The 27,508-nt window shown below is 35.5% G+C and overlaps 1 protein-coding gene across 1 annotated transcript in view; it reads right to left on the minus strand.

Moving 5' to 3' along the window:
- GALNTL6 (polypeptide N-acetylgalactosaminyltransferase like 6) overlaps positions 1-27,508 on the minus strand; it is a 1,147,170-nt gene that overhangs the window by 735,194 nt on the left and 384,468 nt on the right. The window contains exon 2 of the mRNA XM_077779662.1: positions 11,799-11,907. Within this exon, the coding sequence (XP_077635788.1) occupies positions 11,799-11,907 (109 nt within the window). The remainder of the gene's footprint in view (positions 1-11,798; positions 11,908-27,508) is intronic.

The following is a 27,508-nucleotide window of genomic DNA, read 5'->3' on the forward strand; positions in this document are numbered from 1 at the left end:
TCTGATTTTAGAACTTGTAGCTGAGTCGTTTTGACAAAAGAACTATGTGAAGGAGTTCTTTTGTATGAGGATCTCTAGGACAGAGTGAATTGCAAACTTAGTGCCTAGATGACAAAGTGCTACACAAAGCGGAGAAAAGGGAATTCCCCTGCCCACTTCTCTAGGGAACAATCATGTGCAGGGCTGTGAAAAACACAGAATGATGCCTTAGGGACATGATGATGTGCTGCTTTCGGAGCACTGGAGACAGGGTTCCAGTGCTGGTGCCAATAAGATGCTGAACTTCAGTAGTTATCAACCATTAGTTGTCAGTGTAGGGTCAGAGTAAATGAATAGGGATATTAATGCCTAGAAAACTTGCAGTTACTTCCAGGGAGCTCAGAAATTATGGTGAGGTTTTATAGAGAGAAAATTGGGGGTCCATATATAGTGGAGAGCAAGAGTCAGAGAAATTGAGTCATCACTATTGATATGGGTTCCATGTATACACAGCTAAAGGAGGCACAGGGCAATTCAGGTTACATGTGTTATAGGTGGCAAGGAGTTGAAGCCGGCGGAGTCACTAAAGAGATAAGAATAAACATTTATAAAATCAAGGTTGTCCAAGAATTTACTGGAGTTATGCATGCCATTAATTTTAAGGGGTGTGTTTATGCATATATAATATTATCACTTGATATATTTATATAATAAACATGTAGAAAATCACATGCATACTGTGACACATGTAGATGTATAAAATCACTTCTCTAATTTTGTTTCTTTATTTTAAAATGAGATTAATAATATTTGACCATTCCTACTAATAGGGTTTTTGTCAGAAACACTGGGGCAATGTTCAAGAAATCATTGTATTTATTTTAAGGCAGTATGCAAATAGAAAGAATGAAAAGATAAAAATGTAGTATAAAGGGAAGAATAATATAGGATTTGTAGTAAACAAAAATGGTAGGTCTCTGTTATGAGTATGACACTGACTTTCCATATTTGGAGAACACAATCACTGTCTTTGTTCTGGTTATAAAAATGCTCACGGGGCGCCTGGGTGGCTTAGTCGGTTAAGCGTCCGACTTTCGCTTGGGTCATGATCTCGCGGTTCGTGGGTTCGAGCCCCGCGTCGGGCTCTGTGCTGACTGCCAGCTCAGAGCCTGGAGCCTGTTTCAGTCTGTGACTCCCTCTCTCTCTGATCCTCCCCTGCTCACGCTGTCTCTCTCTCTCTCCTAGAAATAAATAAAACATTTAAAAAAAAAAATGCTCACAATGCATATGTCAGAAGGCTTATGAAATATTTTATCAAGTTGCATGAAATATTTCGATTATTATGAAACACAAGAACTAAAAAGTAAGTATCAATCCAATAATTTCTTTGTTTATAAAACATTTGCTATAATTTCAAAAGTTATTCCTTGGGTGTCTAGGTGGCTCAGTCAGTTGAGCATCTCACTTCCTCTCAGGTCATGATCTCAGAGTTTGTGGGTTCGAACCCCACATCTGACAGCTCAGAGCCCAGAGCTTGCTTCGAATTATGTCACCTCCTCTCTCTGCACCTCCCCTGCTTGGGCTCTCTCTCCCTCTCAAAAATAAACAAGCATTTAGAAAATGATTGCCCTCTCTTTAATACAAAATAAAAAGAATTTTATCTGTGTGAGTAAATATATATATATATACATATATATCCCAATTAATGTGCACTACTAAATTCTATTAGATTGTTATCTAGGTCAATGTCTATGAAGTTAATCTACTAATTCTAGTCCAATAATGAATTTGGATCCCTAAGGCTCAGTTGGTCACAATGGAAATTCAAATAATTATTAAATGCCTGATAATACCAATTTATTTGTGATCTCTCCTGGTCATTTTATATCACTAAACCAAACACTGTATTAAATTAAATTCTTTATCCATTATATTATAATGTTTATATTTACAAACAATTTAAGTTTGTTATACATATTTTGGGACAGATATTTTCCTTTAAAATCAAACAATCCAATTCTGCACTCCTAGTATCCCTGAGGATCATTTATGTCACGTTTCTGTGACTACTAAGTGTCAGATGGCCCAGTTGCTTTCATCAGGTATGAAGGCTGCTCATAAACCACTGCTATTCATGCAGAGAGTATCAAATCAAACTGGAATTTACAGTTCTGAAGTCAATGTCTAGAAAGTGCTGCCATCAGTCTCTGGTGTTAGCACTTTTCCTTCCCTAGTGGGTAAACACACACATTTCCTCTATAGTCCTCATTAGATAATGGAGCCAAAAAGGCCCAGAACTCATTACTGAAATATTTGTGCCAGATCCTGGATATGAATTTTGGAGGATGTTCAAATAATTACTTGAATCTCTATGAATTATACCTAAAATACAATGCCATAATGGTAATTTAGGCTTGAATGAATTACAATCCCTCAAATCATGGGAAACTCTGTTATCATAGCATGAGCATGTTGTAAATCTTTGTTACCATCATAAGAGTGACATCAGAGTCCCAGATCATCAAATATTTATTCTGTATTTTTTGTTCTCTTACTCTTCTTCCCGAAAGTTATATATATGGAATAAATACATAAACTGTATTATACTAAATGTAAGAATGGTTCTAAACCCTACTAAAAATGAAAGACGGGGCACCTAGGTGGCTCAATTTGTTAAGCATCTGACTTCACGTCAAGTCATGATCTTACAGTTGGTGAGTTCGAGGCCAGTGTCAGGCTCTGTACTGACAGCTCAGAGCCTGGGGCCTGCTTTGGATTCTGTCTCCCTCTCTCTCTGCCCCTTGCCCGCTCACAACCTGTCTCTCTCTCTCTCTCTCTCTCTCTCTCAAAAGTAAATAAACAATAAATAAATAAATATGAAAGCCACAGCAAAAACAACAAATCTAACTTCATGGAGTCTCAAGATTTACTATTAACAGAAAGAATATTACCATTAGAGTTACGTTATAAATATTAGTGGGTATTATATTTTTCTGTGTGATAAGCTGATAGAAAATACAAACTTACACTTTACACTTACTTCAAAGCTGAATAGGAAAGAATTGTAACTAGAAGGAATAAAATTGAGTGCGAGACTTCAGGAAAATGAATGGCAGTTATAAAATCAATTTAACCTTAGTTTACTTGATCCATTTAGATTCAAATCCTTTGCTTTACTAGATGTTTCTCATCTTTTTCTTCTCAGCTCTAATCAGACATCATCTTCCTTCAGCAGAATATTTTCCCATTTCCTCAAGATCAAGGATTATGGTCTACTCATATAACTCCCCCCAAATGTGGAGCATTTATAGCCAGAAAAAATGATAATAATCACAACTACCATATGAGTGCAATTTTTAACAAAACATAAGCAAAATACTGGGTTGGAAACAGGTTCGGGGCATATGCCTACAAAATGTTTGTCTTGTAATAATAAAACCTAAAGTGAAGAGATATAGCTCTACTTGAAGCATGTGATAATATGAACCCCCTTGTGACAATCTTTGGGAGATTTTGTGCCAATCGACTAGATTTGAAGGCATGAAAAAAATTATGATACGTGACTCAAATTATAACCATATAGGCATAGGAATCCGGCTTCTGTGAATATACAAATAACCATTAATTGAGCTTAACCACAGTCCAGTTAGCTTAATTATGTAACTTAATTAACACTTAAAATAACTGTGTGATAGGTGCTATCATTAAACCACATTTTACTAATGTCAAAATAAGACCAATTAATTTTATGCACACTTGCCCATGGGAAGCTGATTCCTCTAAATAGAGATATTCTGAGTTTTGCAAAAAATAAGTAAATTGAATTATTTTAAAAGTTAGTTTTCTCTTAGTTTTAAATGCAAACTCATTGCAGTTTAATACATCTCCTAGATATTTCTACTGCTATCTTTATACTATAATATTGAAAGGGTTTTTTTCCTAATGTCACTCAATTCAGTTTCAGCTAAATTTTTTCTATTATTAGACATATAAATGATACATCTCAACAGAATGCTCACAATCTTTTCATTTCCATTTTACATTTTCTTTATTATACAATAACTGTCAAAGGAAATATTTCATTAAAAGTTAATTTTAACCTAATGAATAATAATGAATGTTATTTTGGTAATACTTCCCAAAGTTGACCAAAGATCTCATTATGAAATCTATTGAGAACATGTCATTGATATATAAAGTATTCTGAAATTATAAACAATAAACATGCATGGCTCATTGTTGCTAGTAATTAAAAAAAAAAAAGATGTCAGATACTGGTTTTAAGGGACATGAGGCATCAGTTAAAAACGACAAGAGCCAGAGGCACCTGGGTGGCTCAGTCAGTTGAGCATCTGACTTTAGTTCAGGTCATGATCTCACAGTTTGTGGGTTTGAGCCCCACATTGGGCTCTGTGCTGACAGCTCAAATCCTGGAGTCTGCTTCAGATTCTGTGTCTCCCTCTCTCTCTGCCCCTCCCCAGCTTGCACTCTCTCTTTCTCTTTCTCTCAAAAATAAATAAACATTAAAAAATCTTTTTAAAAAAAATGACCAGGAGCCATTGTAGTTAGAACAAAATTACCATTTTTTTTTTTTTTTTACCTTCTGAATGCAAAGTAATTACAGTATCTCCCAGATGAAGCACATTTCTGTTTCCCATTCTGTTTGGTTGGAAATCTTGTTCAAGTATGTAGAATAAGGACATTTAAGAGCAAAATGGGTCCCTGATCAGCAGTAAAGTGAGCTGTTGTTTAAAGGAACATAGAAAATCCTACTATTAATCATTTTAAAGTATGGTACATTCCCACTTCTCAAATACTGTTTTAATTCACACTCTTTAGATGCTTTGCTATGGAAATTCACAATGATTAGTATGAACATCTGGTAATTTTGATCTTAAGGTTTAAGGGGGCCTTGGATGCAATCCCCAGAAGGGAAAAATAGCAACCATGTTGTTTCAGGTTTTCACAATACTCTCTTATACAGGGGTGTCATTATTCAAAAACTCCAAATCAGTAATTCAAGATAATATTGTGATTTAGAGCCCTTGGGCAAGTGATTATATTTCAAGGAATCATAAAATTTTTAATTCAGTAAATAAATACATATGTGTGTAAATATAGATACATAATTGCTATAAAATTAAGTAGGATAAAGGGATAGAAAGTGAATGAAAAGGGCTATATCTATATTTGATAATGTGGGGATTGGCAGGTATGTATGTCTAAGCTGGCGGTATATAGCTTTGTGATCTTATTGAAGGAAACACTGTGTTGGAAGATATTAATTACGAGTGTTCCAAATGGCAGGAATAATAAGTGAAAAGTCCTGCCACATGTTTAGCAAGCTTGAGGAAAAACAAAGAGGTCAGTGTGGCCAGTGTGAGACTGACCATCAATTGACTGAATGTCAATCAGTAGGAGACCAAGACAGTGACATAGTCAGGAGTAGATCATGTTGGATTTCATAATCATGGAATAGGTTTGGATTTATTTTGAATATGATGTGCAACATCTGTAGGCTTTTGAGTAGAGGAGTCAAATGATCTGATCAAGTTACATATTTGTAGAACATCCCTCTGGCTGCTATCTGAAGAACTGACTATGGAATAAAGCGATCAGTTGGGAGGCTACTGAAATAATTTAGGTAAGAGAGATCAATGGTTTTATGTCAATAACAGTGAAATCTCCTTCAACCATGCTGCACATTTTGTAAGAGCCACTGCAGTTCATTTTTGTGTATTTTTTCTTCAGAGTTTAGAACACTATTTGAAATATAGCGACAGTGAAAAGTATTTTTTGAATAAGTGAATGAATAAGTGAATAAAATGAGAAGACTTAATAAAGACTTTGAATATTCAAAACTATGATTGACTAAGACAAATGGAAGTAGTGAAAAGTTAGATATAATTTCATAAGATTCTTGGGGCTCATAGTAGAATGTGTGAGTTGATATGATTATATGAGGGGATAATCCACTTCAAAGAAATAGATCAAATACAAGAGTTGAGAATAGCTTTTTTCATGTTGAGTCCACACATACTGAAATCCCAAAACCAGCGATAAGCATAGTGAAAATCTTTAAAGTTAAAATAAAAAGAAGACTGGACAGGAAATCTTTCAAATTTCAAAACTAAAAATAAGTGCTTTCTAGAAATACAGATGAATAGTCTTAAAATGATTTCATTAAACATATGCACACACGTGCACATGCACACGCACCACTGTGGAAGGACTGCAGGCAAAGATGTTTTTATCACTTAGAGAAAGATGTTATGAGAATTAGGAAACTAATATTCCTAATATTCTTTTAATAGTCTCATCATATATTAAACAAGCTGTTTCTTTAATGTATGAAGAAACATATATAGCATTTTCTTCTCAACATATGGTACAAATTATTAGATCCATATTTCAGGGATATGTCACAGGCAGACTTTTGATTTCAGAAATATATTTACCTTTTTTTTTCAAATTATATACGAAGAAATGTCAACTGCATAGCTTTGTAACTGCTAGAGCAATTATACTGAATAATGTATAATATAACAATATATAATGAATAGCATATCATTATCAATTTATATATTGTCTTTTATATCATATCAAAGGAATCCCTATATCAGTTCCTTCCATTCAACTTCTATAAATAACTTGAATGATTTTCAAAAAGTGTGCTCTTTAATTTTTGAATATAGTACAACTCAGATGGATAGCTAAACTGCTAAAAGATGAAATCTAGTGTCAATAAATTATTAAATGAGAATTTGACGCTGAAACTAACCTAATGTAACACAATAGGATTATATATAGAACATGTATGGTTAGAATACATAGCCATACTAAAAATATGACTGACTTATTATGAAAAAGAGGTCAGAAAAATAATCGAATGAAAGCCAACTTTATCTGATATCAGGGCAGACCTTTATCCTTTCAAATTTGGTTTACCTCTTCCAGGAAGGCTTCCGGACTCTGAAGTGCTATGTGGATACAATTCTTCTATGGTTAAATTAGCTTGGTTCATACTAACCCCAAAACAAAGAAGATTATGAAATACTAAAAGCTCTGTGTTTCTTTGGACATTTAGTTAGAATTCTAACAAATTCAAAGAGTGCTTCAAATTTAGTATAACTCTATGGGTACAGATGTACCAGAAAACAACCCCAATGTTACACCTAAGGTCTTAGAGTCTGTCCTTCAACTGCCTTTTTTCTGTTTTTATTTTTTAATGCAAGAAATATCTATTTCCTTAAAGACAAAAGCAATACCTTCCTCATTACTCACCTGTGAGTTAAACAGCATGCTTCCCCCCAATAAATTACTTACTAACTAAAAACAGATATTTAAAATGCCTGATATTCAAAAATTACCATATATGTCTAAAGATGTAATTTCCAGAACAAAACATAAACAATATTAATTAAAAAACTGATAAAGACATTTAATGAAATGCATGCTTATGCTAATATTTAAAAATATTATTGACATTTTTATTAAGAGGTAAGTTCTGGATTTTCTTATTTTTAAGATAACTTCAGTATGTAAATAGACCAGACATTTCAAAATGTAACTAAAATATAAGTAAAACATAAAAAACAAACATAAAAAATAAACATAAAACACTGGACCACGAGCAGTGCTATGTACTTAAAGTGGTACTTAGAAGGGAATTTAGAGTCCTAAATGTGTGGTCTAGAGGAGAAGAGAGGCTGAAATTAAGGGGCTATAAATCTATTTTTAAAAATTAGAGGGGCGCCTGGGTGGCTCAGTCAGTTAAGCGTCTGACTTCGGCTCAGGTCAGGATCTCGTAGTTTGTGGGTTCAAGCCCCGGGTCGGGCTCTGTGCTAACAGCTAGCTCAGAGCCTGGAGCCTGTCTTCAGATTCTGTGTCTGCCTCTCTCTCTAATCCTCCCCTGCTCATGTTATCTCTCTCTCTCTCAGAAATAAAAACATTTAATTTTTTTATAAATTAAAAAAATATAGTAGAGAAATAAAGTCAAAGAAAAGAAATAATACATATAAGGCTGTAAATCAATGAGAAAAATATGAAAGATAAGATAAACAAAGTAAAAAACTGGTTTTTGAAATGATTGATAAAATTGACAAGTTCCTGGTTTAATAGGTTAAGAAGAAATGAAAAAAAGTACAAATGATATTTGAGAGAAAAAGGCAACATAAATTTAGGCATTGCAGACATTATGAAGTATTTGAAGACATTTTGAATAAAGTTGTTAATAAATATGAACACTTAGAAGTAATGGAAGAATTGACAGAAAAATACAATTAATTCCAGGAGAAATAGACAATCAACTACTGCTATAACTATTTTAAAAGTTTAACCTAGTAGTTACATTCTTTGCTCCAAGAAAGTCCAGGTCCAGCTAGTTTCACAAACAAGTTTTCCATAATTATCAACAACTATGTAATTCTTATATGCAACAAGCAATTACAAAGTGTAGAAAGATAGAAGTATTATTCCAGTAACTTATGAAGCTATCATTATGTTGTTACCAAAACCTCCATGAGAAAACAAAACACTTGTGTCCAATATTCATTCATGAATAAAGGCTCAAAAATGCTGAATAAAATATTAGCAAACCAAATCTCCTAATAAATAAAAAGACAGATTTAGGGTAGAATTGGAAATTTGATTTCCATTACAAAATAAATAGAAATGATTTACCCAAATAACAGATTAAAGGAGAAAATTTATCTTGTTATCTATTTCAATAGATGCAAACAAAAAAACTTGATGAAAGCAATATTCACTTAGGTTTAAACAAAAATATACCAGACTCTCACCAAACTAGCTCCAGAAGGCTTAGCAATCATAATAAAGTGTATTTTAATTAAATAGATAAAATCTTAAAGTAAGTATCTAATTTGTTACAGTCAGAATTAGAACAAGTCAAGATTTGCCACCCAAAACCACTATTTACCGTTACACTGGGATATCAAGCAAAGACAGTAAGTAGATAAACAAACAGAAGAAAAATTATAAGATTTAGAATGAAAGGGAAAAAAAATTAAGCACTGTCATCACTTGTAGATATTATGACCTATCTATGTTGAAAATTCAAGCTAACCTATAGTTAAATAATTATAATTAATAGAAGGTTTAGAAAGTTTTCAAGTTCAAGTAAATATTAAAATTTATTAACATTCTATATACCAGCTACAAACAATGTGGAATTTCAATAAAATCAATAACATGTACAATATCCATATAACATTGGTTTTCTGGAATAACTGAAAATACGTGAGGGTAAAATTATGAACACGTCTCTAAAGATAACATAAACAGCAAGTAAATATCATATATGTCATAGAATGGATAATTCAATTTTGAAAAAGGTCAATTATTTCTTAATGTAATTAACCTGTACCCCAGAACCATATACAAAAATATTTAGAGCAACATTATATATAATGACCAAAACCCAGAAACTCCCAAATGCTAATGAAGAGCAGAATATTGTAGAAAATTAAACAACAATAGAAATAAATCAAATAGAATTACACACAAGGACAGGGATGAAACTGAAAAATAGTTTGCATAAAAGAAGAAAGTCAGACATTATGTTTCAATTTTTAGATTAAGCCTCAACACAAGAAAAATGCAACAGTTATTTGTTTAGTTATAAATAAATAGTTAATGAAAACCTGCACAGATGATCCTTTTCCTTGATTTAGATATTAAAAACAGAGATGTTTGACTATGTATGTACCTACTTGCATATTTGTGTGTATATGTAGTCTTTTTATTTATGTTATATTTCATACAATTTTAAAAATTATGAATTTTAGTCTATTTCAATTGTCATGTACCTTCCAGCAAATCATATAGCACCTCATCATTTAAAAGTTTTCTAATTCCATATAAAATTTATGGTTTAGAAAATGTTATATTACAATTTTCTTTGTAGGCCAACTTTCCTTTGGCCCAAGTAAGATGAAGACATAAATAACATGCGTATACAGGAGGTAGAAAGAATGATATGAAGTAGAGATAAATGTGAGCTACTGGATTTTTATCCAAAACACATCAGCACAAGTGAAGGCTAGGCATACGAAATCAAGTGAAGGAAATTTAGATGAATTAATAACTATAGTTATCATTAGCTGAGTTTATAATATATTTAAATAATTGGCCAAGTACTTTAGGAATATTATCTGTATTCCTTACAACAATTCTGCAAAGTATAACATCAGAAAGATAAATTGATTTGCCACTTACATAGCTCATGTACAGAAAAGATAGAATATGAACCCAGGTGCATCTCTTCCTCACATATGTGCCTTGTCACTACTCCACATTGCCCAAATATTATTATTCAACGTCTGACAATGAGGTGTAATAAAGCAAGATAGGACCTGATTTTTAATCTAGTTTTGCAAACTATTAACTGTTTGACCTTGGGTAATATTTAATAAATTGTTCAGGACCCAGTTTCATATTTTTTTTCTTTTCTTTTCTTTTCTTTTCTTTTCTTTTCTTTCTTTTCTTTTCTTTCTTTTTTTTTTTTTTTTTACAAATTGGGGATAATTCCTATGAGAGTAATTATGAGGTTTAAACAAAATTCATATGTAAAATACCTAGTATAAAATCTATTCAAGAAATTGAAGTTTAAGTTATTTAAATTATGTGAATATCTCCAAAAATTTTCAGCATTCTGAAGTTAGAAGGAGGAACAGATGGTTGGATTAATACAGGGATCATTGAGAAAACAGAAGGAAAAGATAAGAGAGCTGGAAAAGTGAGGATACTGGTAAGGAACTCACTTTCATGACCATTCATGAGGTAATGGGCAAGATGGGGAGTCAATGAGAGCTGAAAGAGCTTGGTTCTCTGACAAATAGAGAACATTCTCAGGATGAGCAGCTTTAATGAAGTTGGGGGTAGAGAGGAGCTTTATTTGGAGAAAAGGGATGGAAGAAGAAAGTGAAAGATTATAATTCTTTGCTCTAATCCAGAGCAATGAACATGTCACTGCCTACATAATTTCACAGCTATTTAAATAGTCCCACTCCGGTTTTCCTGATGAGATGATCTATGAGGAAGGTTGACCAGGAGGGCCTCATACTGTGCGTGGTCATAGTTTTGCTGCTGATTTGACTTGGAATGCAGTGTCTCAGTGCTGCTCAGTTGTCTTTACCAAATAAGGGCTTCCCTAGTTCTATGACATGATCACTATGAAAAAAAACAGAGCTCCTCCAGTTGAGTAAAAGTGTATGGACTACCTACCATATGTTAGTCATGTTCACTTGATTTCTAATTATATACCTTTCTGAATCCCTGTTTCCCATAACCTAATTTTACTGTCCTTCTACAAAGACTTATTTTCCATTACTTTTTTTCTGAGAACTAAAATGTTTTCTCTATGTCTATCTAGCTCATGTGATCCACCAACTGACTGTACCCTGCCAAGTTCTAGAATTGTGGTACCTCTTCAATATTGTGGACTGTTAAACATACATCAGCCCTAACAAGCAAACCAAGTTCAAGAAAGATATCAGCCAAGTCAAGTCTCACTGATAAATCTTAAGATATCCCCAGAAATTATTAAAAAACAGTCTGGAAATAAGAAATATTCTAGATTTCTAAAACTTGTATGACTTCTTCAGCTGATATTGTAAAGACTATTCATTTGTTTTCTCTCAGAAATGTGAAATTGTTTTAATTCTGTCCAGTGTTGACCTCTAACGCCCCATGAGACATACCTTACTGTATGCAGAAGAAATGTGAATTCAAGACTCTAAGTGACAAATGAGACACTGCAGTAAGTAAAGGAGCACTTTGGCTTACACTGAACTTCATACCTGAGCGCATAGCCTCTTTCTGAATGCTTTCATAGTCATGCCAGTCCTTTCTTCTCAAACCATCTGTCCATGCATAGAATTGCCCTTCTCCCAGGCCCAGTGGAAATGTCTGTGGAAAAGGAAAGCATTCAGAGCATAAAAACGACGTACTTCCTTTTACATGGTAGGTAAACACAGCGGAGCACATAATAGGCAATCAAAGAATATTTGTTGAGTAAGTGATTCTTCTGAGTATCCTGAAAAGAAAGCTATTACTAGTGACAAGGTTAATATACGTTTTAAAATCATTTTCCAGCTTTAAAAATGAGAGCATGTATCATCCACAACCCCTACCATTTCCTATTTTATTTCATCCAGAGACATTAGTAACTCCATGTATCACCTCCTTGGAGCATAATACTAGTAATGGTATTAAGTGGAATTCATTTTGTTTGTGATTTGTACAGTTTCATTCATTTTGATCAAGTATTTTTGAATGGCCTTATTAGCAACCATTCACTGAATACTCACTAGGAGCCAGACATGATGCTAAATAATTTTTGTACTAACGATTGTTTAATCTTCATGACAGTCTTTGGTCGTAAACCTGAATTTTTCTGCCAATTAAAGTAAGGCCCAGAGAACTAAAATAACTTGAATTAAACCACAGTACTAGAGTTAGAATTTGAACCAGTTCTGTTAAGACCAAAATTGTGGTCTCAACAAATATTAATACTGTCTCTCGTCTAGATTTCTGCTAAAGTATGGTGCGTGGTTATACTTGTAGTTGAAATTATCACCTACTCAACAACTATAGTCACAACATATGTTTTTTGCTTTGGTAAAACTCAGTATGTTCCAATGTCAACTTGAAAATTATATTTGTGTACATTGCTGAAACTACTTCTTTTTTGGTATTTATTTTTGGTAACAAGAAACAAATGTTTTCAATGATATTTATTTTCACAGTCTTCATACTCAACTTAATGTAAAATAAATGTTTTCACATTCACATACCATTTTTCTTTTACTTGGTTTACTTTTGAAATAAATACTACATCTACAGAATGGAGAGAAAAAATGTAAAGTTTCAATTTATATAAAACAAAAGATGAATAATTTCAGTGGGGGCATTTTATTCTAAGAGGGTTTCCAAAGAAAATAAAATGTCTTATTTCTTAGTTTGAAACAGTGCAACTTATAACAACTGTGCTTATGAAAAATTATCCCCACTCATCTTTATAGTTTCTAAAGGGTCCACTTGTTTGGAAGGATAAAAATGGAGCTTAACATTAAAAAAGTACTTAAAATCAGAAGAAAAATTTGACAAATCAGATGACTATCATCTATATATTTAAAGTGATTTGTTACTAGAGTGGTGATTTCAAGAAAATGAAAATAATAGAGGAATAAATATATAAGGATGGTGATGAGTTTATATAAAATATTAAGAATAATAAGGATAAATTTTAAAAGGGGAGTGACAAGAAAAAAAGTTAGGGGGAAATTAAGAGAAAAGAGTACAGTAAAAATAGAAGAAAATAGGAAAAAAGAATTTTGGAAAAAATTCATGATTATAACAGCAAACATTAGAAAAAATATCATGCATTTTCTTAATTGATATTGATTTAATAATTGGAAAGTTTACCAAAACTCAGCTAGTAATCAGAAGTTTTAAATAATCAAATAACTTTAAAATACAAAAGTTAGGGGCTCCTAGGTAGCTCAGCTGGTGGAGCATCTGACTTCAACTCAGGTCATGATCTCATGGTTTGTGAGTTCAAGCTCATGTTGGGCTCTTTGCTGATAGCTCAGAGCCTGGAGCCTGCTTCGTATCCTGTGTCTCCCTCTCTCTCTGCCTTTCCCCCAGCATGCTCTGTCTCTCTCTCAAAAATAAATAAAAATATATTTTTTTTAAATTAAAAAAAATAAAATACAAAACTCATGTTTTGTCTCAAACTTGCATTTACAATAAATACTGAGCAGTAATGAAAATCTCTTACAGGGATTTAGATAATACCAAATTATAAGCATCACTTTCAGATTAAAATAGATAGTTTCAAAATCAGTTTTGGCATCAAACCTGGAGATATTCTTGAGCAAACTTCAAATTGCAAAACTCTCACTGGTTACATGTTGGTTCACAAACGGGTCCTAAACATGGAGGGCAAGGAGAGACAAAGGAAAGAGGCAGGCCACTCCAGTTTGGTAGGGGACACAGATATTAAGCAAGGGATCTTATATACAAGGCTTGTCTTGGGTGCCACAAGACAAGCAGGTCCTTGCACAGACCCACCGGAATCTTCAAAGTTTATATAGAGGCCTTAATTGGTCTTAGTCACATACACAGTCCAATAGTCTAAACAACACCTTATTTTCTCAAAGCTATTTTTTAAAAATAGCTCTTATTGTAGGACTAATAGGTAGAATGCTCGTTCCAAGAACAAGGGAGGGGTGAGGTGCTCAGGTCCCGTTCTCCCGTCAGCCAGTGGTCATGTTCTCATGATGACCTCCTCCAGCACTTCACCCATCTCGAACAGCTCTTACAATCTAACATATTTCCCCTCTTCTCCAATGTACCCAAAGCAGTCAGCAAGGGTTTTATTAGCATAGTCAGCAACTGGCTCATTTGGTGGGTATCTGGCTGCATTTGAGGGAGAGGTAACAGCAACAATATAGGCACACAGAAGTGAAAACGTAGGTTAAGATAATGATTGCCAAAATAAGGAAAAATTTCTTTCTACCAAGAGCCCCATGATCACAACCATTGATTTACTGATTCCTCTAAGCTGGAGGTTAGATTACTCAGAATGTTTACTTGTAACTTCATGTGATTTAATAAACAGAGGTTAGCAGTCGCATCAGGTATGTGAACACACACCATTGTGTTTGGATAATGGCACAGGCACTTCCCTGCAAGACGGTAATAATGCCCAAGGCCATACTATTACAGAGGACAGCTTATTTTAAGGCTTTCTGGGTGAGTATACTAAGGACTTCTATGTGTGCTACAACATCTTTCAGGCCAATGGAGGAAACAAAGATGAGAGTCAAATGACTATACCATTGAGAAACAGAATATGCCTACTTGGCCTCGGAGAAAGAGAGGTTGATGGCTTTTAGAAACATGATTTGCTGCTTTCATTGTCCATTTTCCCTTTCTACCAACCCTGCTGTTCCGGGGTTATAAAGGAGGTGAAATCTTTATTTAATGCCATGATCTTTTACTCCATCTTGCACATTACAACCTTTGAAATGTAACCCACAATCACCATCTACTCAATGAAGGCATCCAAACATGACACCCAGTTTCTCTAATCTTTTAATGGTGCTAGCCTGGTTTGCACAGCGACAGTGAGAAGCTAGCATTAAGCCAGAGGCAGTGTCCACACATACTAAGGTATATTTAGAAACCTCACTTGGAAGGAGAAGGCCAATATAATCAACTTGCTAATATCTCACTGTTTGGGAATGATGTTTGGGAAGTCTGCCCCAGACTCCTTTGGCAGTTGCCTAAGGCATTGTTTAGCACATACAGAACATGCTGCTACTGCATTAAACAAGTTACTGTATTTCAAGGCCAATACATCATCGTTGGCAATATACCATCCCACCTAGGAACTATGGTGGTTGCTTTTTCTATACAACCAATCTGCTGTATCTACTGTAGAGTCAGTTTACAGCTTACACCTTAGCTAGGGCATCAACTTGCTGATTGTCAGGGGGTATTAGAGCCTCTAGGATCCTAGACTTGGAAGACAATGAGGTTTGCCTCAGGCTGTTGCAGGTAAACCTAAATGTGTTTCCACATAACCTGACCCCACAAGGCATATTCATGATCATTCACCCTTCAGCTTCCCATTGTCCATGCTAAAGGGTTAATCCCTTTAGAACAACGCAACAACTGTCAGTGCAAAGGGTTAAAGGCCAACCCTCGTAAGTGATCACCAGCCAAACTGCTGTGAGTTAGCCTACTGGTTAACTGGTTCACTGGCTACTGTGGTTCATTTCTATGTCCATCCAGATGGTGTCAGCGTTCTGCTGAATAGCAACTGCAATCTCTGTGGCTAGATTGCCCTGACTGGATCAATCACTGGGAGTTTCCCCTGTTCCCTCTCTACTGGTCCTAGAGGCCAACAGAGGAATAGGGGCAGGGACACTTGGAGGATCTACATCCTCTGCATAGCCTAGTAGCATCTGCATTCCTAGAGACAGTGGGCTGGTAGACAGGGTGCTCCTCTGCTGTAATCAGGCATGCCACTTAGTCAATCTGGAAGTTTGAGCCAAGGCAGAAGTGGGTCAATTAAACATATTCTCAATCCATCCTTTGATAGAAGGAAAGTTCTTAACACAATGTGCTGTTCCTTTGTGAGAGGCTCTTTCTGGAGGAATGCTGCTAGAAGTTATTGACCCGGGTGGTGGGGGGTGGGAGCGGGAAGGGGGGTTATATGAGGCTTCCACTCCCTTCCAGAGCTGTGTCAAAAATCCTAGAGCACTCTCCTGTTTTCTCTGCCATAGTGTCCAACTCACACCTTCTAGAGCCACAGATACATCTAACTCAAATGGCAGCCCTGTTTGGGAGATGCCCAGAGCTTTAATCTGCCTCACTAATAGTTTTGCCTTCTCAAAGGAGGATTGTTGCTCTGATGCCCAGTCCTATACATGCCTTTTATTTACCGGGTAGTATAAGGGATGGAGAAACTGGGCCATGTGGGGAATAAACACCTTTCCAAACTGCCAAATCCCTACAAAGGCTTGTACCTCTTTCATGTTTTAAGGGATTGGATAGGCTTTTCAATCACAGATTCTGGGATAACATATATCATATCTAACCAGATGACTCCCAGAAACTTTATGGTGGTACCTGGGCCTTGAATTTTATGTGGATTCACCACCTATTTTTTCCCTTGCAGGTGTTCCAGCAAAATCTGCATAGTGTCCTGCCACAGAGGAAAGTCTTCACTTGTTAACATTATATCATCAATGTAATGAGCCCATTTCACTGAGTGGAAAAGGAGAACAGGAACAGAGCTTGGTCTGTCATCCCATGACATATTGTGGGCCTGTGCTGATAGCCTAGAGGAAGCACTTTAAAAGTCCACTATTGCCCTTCCCACATGAAGGCAAATTCATCTTGTGATTCATCAGCTAGGAGTACACTGGAAAGAAAACATTGCTAAGCCCAGTACTTTATGATATACTCCTAGGACTGTGGCCAAGTTATCCAAGATGGTGTCAATTTTGGGCACAGCCACATGGATTGGGAACACTACTTTATTCAATTCTCAGTAGTCCATGGTCATCAGCCATGAGCTGTTGGCTTTTTTACTGATCTTACCAGGTTGTTGAAAGCACTGTGGACAGGGCATACAACAGCAACTTGGTACAGTGCTTGGATTTCTCTTATTTACTTATGTCCCTGGGCAATTTTTTTTTGTAGTTTATTTATTTTTTGAGTCAGGGAGAGACAGAGCATGAGAGGGGAAGGGGCAGAGAGAGAGAGGGAGACACAGAATCTGAAACAGGCTCCAGGCTCTGAGATGTCAGCACAGAACCCAATGTAGGGCTCGAACCCTCAAACCGCGAGATCATGACCTGGGCCAAAGTCAGATGCTTAACCAACTGAGCCACCCAGGCTCCCCCCATACCCCAGGAAATTTATGTTGACAGTTACCAATCTTTATGTGAATTGGTAGACTTACTGGATCCCAGTTGGTGTTATCCCTCAGCATTGGTCTGACTGGTCTAACCCAGAGGTAGAATTCACCCATAAAGGTTTTTGTGGAGTTTGACCTTATAAGAGAAATAAATAAATAAGAGAAATAAAAAAAAAAATCTCATTCTCTGAGCAGGAGAATAGGTGAGGGGTAAAGAAAATCCAATTTATAGTGCAAAGGGATCTTCCTGACCTCAACCATTTGCCTTCCATAACCACTTAGGGAATGAGAAAACTTCTGAGGGTTACTATGTATAAGAAAATATCCATCTCATTATCAACTAGACCCATTACCTTTTATTTCTGGGGATCCCATGCATAATACACTCAACATGAGGCTTTGGATGGCCTCCAACAGCCTTTGCCTGGGGGCTGTTTTGGCTCCTACACCTGGAGCATGGGGGCCACCACTCCAAATAGAACTGTATCCCTGAGGCCTCTGCTGGAGCTGGTGGAGCATTAGGGGTAGTAGGTGCAAGTGGGGGCAGATCTGAACTGTTGTTCATGTTTTAAGGCTTTCCACAGACTGACCAACCAACCCAGCAGCAATGAGGTCAAACTACATTTGTTTTTGGGTTATTCTCATCAAACATTTTATAGCTAACTGACTGAGATAGTCTTCTGGGTTTCAAGTTTCCTCTCTGTCTCTGGGTCTTTCTCACAGTATTCCTGGGATTTGTCAGTTTCCCCCAGATCAGTAATGGATTGCACAATGTCATAAATGTCTTGTCCCAGGATTAGGTTCAGCATGGATATCAATGTTACATACCAAATGTTGGCAGTGGACTGGAGAATCTTGGCTTTGATTCTTGTAATGAATGTGGCCTGATTGGGGCCTATCCCACTCTCAACTCCCTATGTGTTTGCTGTACCTCCTCTATAGATTCCAATTCCAGGCTCTCACATGCACAGGGAGATTGTCTCATTGGATGAAGCCTTTCTACAGGTTAGAAAATCCAACCTATAAAGGAGTGAGTCCCTTGATCTCCCCTGAGAGCACCATGCAGACACTGCCAGAGGGTAGAGTGTGCAGTGATGCTTTGCTCATCTTCTCTGCCTCCTGCCTGGTCAGAGAAATGCTACATTTCCTGCCCCCCACACCAAAGACATACTGACCATATGTGAACACTTTCCCTGGCCTTTTGGTAGAATCTGGCAACTGTATCAATAAGCTCAGCAGGAGTATATTCTCTCATCAACAACATTTCCTTAATTGGGGGAAGTCCCACTGGCTGGGGTTGCTGTTGCTGTGTCTCTGCTTTCCTCTAGATTACAGGTCAGGCACATGGGGCATTTTGTCTGTTTTACTGTCAATCATGACATTAGCCTCTTTTTTGCCCTCTTCCCTTCCCAAGGGATTACACCTCCTAGAATCACAAGCAGGCTTTGTCAGAAGCCCTTGCTTTAATCCATGCAGCTCAGGCCCTCCTAGCTTTGCAAAATGGCCTCCCAACTTATTATCCTGCTCTCCCACATTGCCTGACAGCCTCAAAGCTAGGAGAGTAGTGGGCACCACACATCTTTCTCCAAACTCAGATCTTCTTCCAATTCTCTAACTCCAGTTGGACATAGGTGGCCACTGCACTGCCCATGGCAGAGGCCAGCTCACTGCAGCAGCCATTCTTCTTTCTCTGTCACAGTGCACTACATGCACTTCCCTAAACATTCACATCAGACAAGCCAGTATTTTCAGGCATTCTTGTGCTTGTGCAGTGGTCCACAGCATCTAAAACACAAGCCACTCCTCCTCACATAGTGGTCTACACACAACGTGCAAATTTCCCTGCAACTGCCTCATTCCCAAAGACCACTTCTTGGGACTCCTAGCTGGCTTGCCAATTGGGTGCATACACAGAAGGCAAGAAGGGATTGAAGAAAAAAGTGAGCCACTCCGGATGGTAGGGGGTGTGTTTTGATATGCAAGGAACTTACATAAGAGGCTCATCTTGTGTGCCTCAAGACATGCAGATCTCTGTATGCCACCATCAAATCTTAAAAGTTTACATGGATCCCTTAACTGGGTTCAGTTCAGGATATATTCAGTCCAAGTGGTCTAAACAACACTTATTCTCTTTGGGCTATGCCCTTTAAACAGCTCCTGGTGTGGGGTTGATGGTAGAAGGACAAGGGAGAGGTAAGGACCCTCCAATTGCAATGATCCAGCTTGAGAGTCAAGCACTGGTCATGTCTTCTCTATGACCTCCTCCAATCTTACCAGGGGCATTTTATTTCTCTTATTTTGATTCATTTGATATGAGAAGTTTTAGCAACTGGTAATACAAAGCCAATTGAACAAGAGAGTTAATTGTTGCTTTCTGCAGAAACTCTATGAAAATGACAGTAAAGCATCAGATGAATCAAGAAAGCAGATAGTTGAATTGACACAGTTTTTGTAAATGGCTAAGAATTACAGGGAAGGAAGCATTTTTTAATGCCAGTGAATTTTGAAAATATTTAAAATTGGAGGCATCGGGTATTTCTGAGGATGAGGATGAAGATTACAACAAAACGATTGACAATTGTATATGGGGCAATTAGACTCTCCTGGGTTCTCTTCCCAATTCCAACAACTAAGTGATTTCTGAGGCCCATCCATTATGCTCCCAACCCATAGAGCAGTGGATTTGAAATGAGAGAAGTATGTTTTCAGGCTACTAGAAGCCACTAAAAACAAGGATGCCAACCAGTAATGCAAATCAAGGTTCCACATAAGTCTGTGTACCAGGCATTGTTAACCAAAGCTGTCTGCTTTCACATGGCTCCCAGAAAGCTGCCATCCACTTAAACTCTGGATAACTGAAACAGATATGGACTGCTTCCAGGTATAAACACAGGCTTGTATGGGGAAGTCTTCCTCAACCCATAAATCTTTGTAGTAGTTTTTTCACTACTTCACTTATGAGTATGAACAGGTAGCCAAGGATTACCAAGCATTTGGGAGAACCTGAGACATAAAATTCAGAGGCCAAAATAAATACAAGATATAATAAACTTCAAGGAAAGAGGCAATTTAAGGCTTAGAAAAATACTCCACCCAATCTAAATATCTAAATTCAACTCCCTCAGAGAGCTTTAAGAAAAAGTTCCTCCATAGAAACAGAAATAAAAAGAATTAAAAATAAAACATTCATAAATTTTTTTTAAAAATGAGCTCTTGGAAAGTAAAAATGGATAGCAAGCACAGAATAATTAAGAAAAAGTGTGGAATATTAGGGCCAAAGGAACCCTACTAAGATTAAAAAACAAAAACAAAAACAAAAAAGCAAGAGAGCCAGAAACAAAGAAGGAAGGAAAATAGCAAAATGACAGCAAGCCTAGAGATCATCCAGCTCTGAATATGCAAGGGGGTTGGAAAGCAGCCCTAGAAAGGTTCTGCAAAAATACCCATACACATAAATCAAATAGACAAATTTACTTTTTGCCTATTTTTGAAAATGCCTGGAAAGGAGACTTACAATTCTTTTGAAGAGGTTGGGGTGAATTAATGAGACATGCATAAAAATCTAGGCAAGTGAAAATTGGGACAATTAATAAGGTTAGAGAGAGGAAAAAAAAAAAACCAAACCACTGTACAAGAAAGAAAGTATAATTGTAGCATACTATTTGATTTAGGTTTGAATACTATTACCTAAATATTGGTTTAACTAAAACTGTTGTTTATAACAGAGGTTGAGGACAAGGATGAAGAAAGACAGTTAAATACACATTTTCTATAACAGGAAAACAACATATAAAAGCAAAATGAAAGAAAAATCAAGTATCAGTAATACACACATGTTATCTAGAATATGGATGCATATAACAGGATAAAGATAAAAGATTGACATTGTTGTCCTGGGTTTTAAGAATTTACAAGGAGAGGAAAATGGGCTAGGGGATTGCTGCTTACCATTATAGGCTTTATATCAGCTTTATGTTATGATTACATTTTAAAATTCTTTGCAAATATTACTTTATATTAAAAAAAATAGAGCTCAAATAAAGTTTCTTACGCATTCTTGACAGTTATCAGTACTCCAGCAAGGTGTATTAGCATCATGAGAATATTTTATGATGGTAGAGGAATCAGGTTAAAGCAGATAATCTGAAACAGTTCTTTAATAAAGGCTACCCAAGGATTTGCTTCACTAATACCTCTTCTTATCTGTATCAGTGTTACTCACAGACCAGCAGCATTAGCATCACCTGGGAACTTGTTAGAAATACAATTCCCTGGTCCCAACTAATGCCTGTTAAATCAGAAACTTTGAGAGGAGATACAGAAATTTATTTTTTAACAAGTTCTCCAGGTGATTCTAAGGCTTATTAAAGTTTGAGAACCACTAACCCATATGAATAGGAAGGGATACAATTATCACATTAAGAAAACATGTTAGACTTAGACAGAAATCATGTGCCACAAACTCCTGAATCTTTTTTTTTCTTTCTTTTTCTTTTATGGGCTGATAATCAATATAAAGATTAAGTGTGTTTGCATCCTTTTCACCTGCTAGAAAGGTAGGTGAATAAACCTAAATCAGTCCCAGTACATCTGTATAGAACTACCTTGGTTCTGACAGCTTAGCCATCCAGTAAATGACCTATCAGTATTCCGACCTTTCCTTTCACATGAGCAATCTCCAGCACTCAGATCCATTTGCTTCTCTCCCGGGTTATATCATGTCCTCTCTATGACTACAGTAGTACAGATCCATTATCTATGACCTTGTAAAATAAATATAACGAGGATCGTACCTTCATGAGGCATATATTTCAGACCCATCATCCGGTTGGCCATTTATTTGTGAGCACCTTTTGTTTTTCACCTTGTAGACTTTTTATTCATTGCAATGTCACTACACTACAAATAATTAACTTGAAAATATTACCGGGGATACAAGAGACAGAATCCATTAAGTAGAGACCATATGTAATAGAGCTGAATCCTGGAGACTACTGAAAGATAATATACTTGAGAATGGGTCATGAGAAAAAGTTTCCAAGAGTAAAACATAACTCGTAGACAGTATGTTTAGCAGATGTAGCAAACTCAAGTACTTTCTGGGGTCAGAAATGTGGCACTAATGGGTGAAAAACTAGGGCGTGCCACTCTAAGAATGGATAGATTCTTGGGCTATCTAACTACTATATTTAACTACTGAATAATCTTAAGACATGTATCAGGGGCTGTCTGTAAAACCCAGATAAATAAAGTGTCTCACCCTTTGCCTCTAAATTAGAGTAGTTTTATTTATTATAACTACAGATAGTGATAATTTTGAAAATAGCCACATTTGTAAATCGCTATGAAGAAAAGATTGTCTATATCCTAAAATCTATCTTATGTTTTATAAATCAACAAACAATGGACTTTCATTCTCACAATCAACCATAAACCTACCACTACACTTGTTCCTTAGAAGACAATATGATGTAGTAGAACTACTCTGGATCCAGAGCCCAGATGGCATAAATTAAAATTTGGTTTCAAATGATATGCAGAAAAATCTACATTTGGGTCACTCAGTTATGAAATATGTGAATTCATATATAAAATTAGAATAACAAAAATAACACCTACCCTACCCACCTTAAAAATTTTTTAAAGTAGCAAGTCAGGTAACATATCTGAAAGCCCTTGGCTTATCAAAAAGTGATATAGAAATGCCAGTTATTTTTGCCATCTAGGGTATTTTTTTATACATATTTGAGTCATTTCTATTGCCCTTCAAAAGTTGTAACACAGTTGCAGGGAAAAAAATTTATAAACATTACACAAATAGTAAATTATGTGAGCCAAACTCTATGACAGTAGGTGTTAATAGCATATAGAGATGGATGCGAAATCTTATATTTGGTGTGATTAAGTTTCTAAGCCACCTGGAAGATGCTCTAAGCTAATATAACACTACCAAAAGAGCAATATCGCAGATGGCATGGATTGGAAAAAGGAGATATGATGATGAGATGAGAACATTTATTCTCATACAAGTTTATTCTTATGTGAGCCAGATTATGAACTGAGTTCAGAAGTGTTAAAGTCACATAATTAAGTCTTCAAGATTACATAGTTAATAAGTGCTAAACTATAATATGAACTAAGTCTGTTTGTTTTTAAATGTTATGAATTACAAAAAACAAATAAGCATGGAGGCTTTTTATGACTCTCATTATTCATTTATTCACATTTTATTGTATAAGGTCACCTAAAAATGTTAGCAAATAAAACCAGAGAGATATAGCGAGGACCAAAAAAAATCTAAAGTCTTTATGCACTGGGCCATAATGAGTCATTAAAGGCTCTCAAACTGAAGGGTAATACAATGAAATGTTTTGTAGAGGCTAGTTTGGTTGTTCTACCATCCTTTTCCTTCCTAAGTCAAACCATTTACAGAACATTAGATGGGCCTAGAATCATCTACAAAGAAGGTTCTGCATTTTTATACACTCACAAAACATATTGATAAATTAGTGTCAGAACCTTAAATATAATTTATTTTAGAGGACAGAAGTCTTGTTCTTTACGTTCTGTATAAATTCTCAGGTTTGATGTCAACATAATTCCAAGATACTAACAAAATAAAATAAGTCTTGAACTGCTATCAATCACTGGAACCTCTAGTATTTCTCTTGATTTTGTAAACATGGTGTCTGAAGTAGAGTTTAGAACTCAAGTGTGTGAAGCAGGAAGAAGGATGTACTGAGTTCAGCTTCTATTTTTAGGTCTCAACATTTTTCAACAGAATCTGGAAATCTGAGTTGCTATATAAAATATCTTAATTTTAATAAACAAATTCAAATATTTACAAAATACACTGTATAGGATTATGTCTTTGAATATCCAGCCTGTGGTTACGGTTCCCAAACCAATGGCCAGGCTGAGGCCACAATCTTAATCTTGACCTCACTCATCTGCCTTAGAAACGGATGGCATTGTCTTTTATTTGGTATAAAATTGGCTGGGATTACCAAGATCTTGAGCATATTAACCTATCCTCTGTATTTGGATTAGTATCTCAACTCCTGAGAGCAAGAACAATTTTTCATGGATCATTTTAATGAAACTCATATAGTCTCTCTATAAGGTGTCTGTGTAGATCTTTGTAAATAAAGACAAACACTGACGCAAGATTGATGAGAAGATCTGCAAAAGTGAAAATGTCCGGGAAAGAGTGAGTCCTGGTAAAAGGTAAGTAAATAGTGGTCCAGTTTTTATTTTGAGCGTAAAAAGACAAAACAATTGAGTTGCTTGATATCTGGCATCCTACAGAAGACCATTTCTTCCTGATGAGACAGTTACATTGATCACACAATTTGCAGAATGAAATTGTGTCATATAGTAATGGTTACTTTTATTACACATATTTCTGTATGGAATTTATTTGCAAAGGAATAAAAAAAGGATACTATAATACGCATGTTATAATAATATCAAAATTTTATTTTACATAACTATATTCATGTAATACAAGGAATATACAATTTGGTAGTTCTACTGATACTTCCTGCTCCCTGCTCCAATCTCTCTGAAACAAGTTTTTAATGAGATTTTCATTCTTTGGTCAGTGGGAAGATCTACACATTTTTGTTTGCAAAGGCAAAGGTCATAGACCCTCACTTTATGCTTTCTTGGGGGTGTTTGTGAAGAATTTCTGAAGATGTCTCCTTATTTAGATCGGACACATGTCTGGGTAGCTGAAAAAGATAGAAAGAAAAAACGTTGTGTTTTAGCTTTTTTCCCCTATACTGTTACTTCATAAATTCCATTAACATCCTGACCAGAATTAACTGTCAGTAAACTGAAGTTTCTGTTACTAATCAGAGAGATCAGTAGCAAACTATTCTCCTTTGAATAAAGGACAACACTGTTAAGAGTAATTATTTTAGTTAAAGAAGATTAACTGCTTGGTAAAAGCTTCCTTGTTATTAAACAGGGGTAAGAATTCAGCAGTAGCCATAATCGAGCTGACATACTGTATTTCTGTTTAAACATATGAGGTAGAATAGTTGCGTTAGTGACCCTCAAAATTACTATAATTTTTACTTTTTTCCATCAAAACAGAAATATGTTAACTCAGCAGGAAAGCCCTCCATATCCCTGATTGCTATGCAGCAGCGTACCTTGGAGAAATATTCAGGAGATCAGCATCTTATAAAAAATGACAAATTTTCTGAGATATTTTTTTCCATCTCAAAGTATTCTCTTTGTGATTCCTAAGGGGAAAGATAAAAAAAAAAATAAAGAAAACTTAGTATAGGAGTGGACAGCATTTTTGTGAAAATTTAAAAGCAAAGAAAGATCATGTCAAAAAAACAAACAAACAAACAAACATATTATATTAACCTTCAAGAATCACCTGGCCCCCTGGTGAAGGAGAATCCATAAACTTGGCAGTTTCCTGGGGGTATAAAGCCTGGGTTTCATGACCCCCTGAACTTTTCTTCAGGACATCATATGGTGCCTCTAGATTTCCACCCTATCGATTCTTCAAGGAAAAAACATAGCATCCTCAGTTGTTCTCCAGAATCAATATGATCTTAAACTGTGACTCTACTTTCTTATTAATCTGAGCTCACTGTGCTACGTCTAAAGGGAAACATATAACACAGAAAGATGAAATGAGGATTAGAGAGAAAAAGCGAAAATCTTTTGTTATGATAAGGATGGTAATGACACGGAAACCAAAATAGTGTCAATTCTTTCTCCAAGTTTTATGTCACCTGGGTGCTGTTATATAAGTACTAACAAAATAAACATCAGCAAAGCACTACGCCCAGAATTACAACTGAGGTTACAGAATTAGTTCATAATTAAGAAATGATTGGACTATAGCATGGCTCGGTCATCTATTTCAAACTCCTAAAATATTTCTGTAAAACATATGCTGAATTCAGGTATTATTATCCTTTTCATAATAATTAAAGTCATCAATGCATCAACCATATGCATGCAAACATAGCTAAGACCTCAACATTACCTTCAGTGAGGTCTTTTCTACTTTTAGTATTGTTGGAATTTTAAAAGCTTTTCATAGTGATAATTTTAGATTTTTATCTGAAATTTTATTTGCCCTAAAAGGTGAAGACAATTGTAATAATGCAAACTTCATACTTTAAAAGCTCAAATATGTTTTTTAAGCCTGTCTTAATAACCGAGTTGGTGTTTTAAGTTAATTCAGTCTTCAGGAAAACTTAGTAAAAAGGTAACACAGTCATTGTGCAACATCAAAAATATATGTGTGTGTGTGTGTGTGTGTGTATTTTTTTTCCAGTTGTATCATAATCTAACAAGTGAATTATATAAAATAGATTATTGGTAAATCATATTTATTGCTTAGAGATAAGAGAGGATATTTCTCCATGTTCCCTTTGCATTATCAGTATTTTAGTACTGGTATAATTTTATTCAATCTACCATTCAGCTGGTCAGTCAATAGGTATTTAGTGAATGCCTACTGTGGCATTAGAATATAACTGTCAGTCAGACAAAATTGTAGACCTCAGGGGCCTATATTCTAGTAGAAGGTGGCATTCTTGAACCAATATTAATTGAACATCTACTATGTGCTTGGTACCGTTCTAGGTATTTGAGATTTATTAGCGACTAATGTAGAGAAAGATCCATGTCCTTGAGAAGCTTACATTCTAGAAAGGTGACATTTTTAAAAATACAAAATAAAAGTGAACTTTATAATATTGCCTTCAATAAGGTTTTTTATACTTTATGAATTTAAGTATTGTGGTGCATCAAGGTAAGGGACAGAGATGAGTTGAGTTTGGAACACCACGAATCTAAGACCTAGAAAAAGGATGCTTGGTAGATAATTGCATTTACTGGTCAAACGGGCAATAATATTTTCCCCAATGGAAAATTTCACTGTAAAAATCATTAATCAAAATATTTTATCTAAAAATAAAGACTTGTTTTTATATGGGTGAGCAAATATCTTTTCACATGGAATTGTCAATGCTTTTGAATATCCAAACCGGGTTGCTTTTATAGTACTGATTATGTAGCCGAAGTATAATTTGTCTG

Source organism: Crocuta crocuta, unplaced genomic scaffold, assembly GCF_008692635.1.
Source record: "Crocuta crocuta isolate KB4526 unplaced genomic scaffold, BGI_CrCroc_1.0 scaffold158, whole genome shotgun sequence".
Classification (NCBI taxonomy): Eukaryota; Metazoa; Chordata; class Mammalia; order Carnivora; family Hyaenidae; genus Crocuta; species Crocuta crocuta.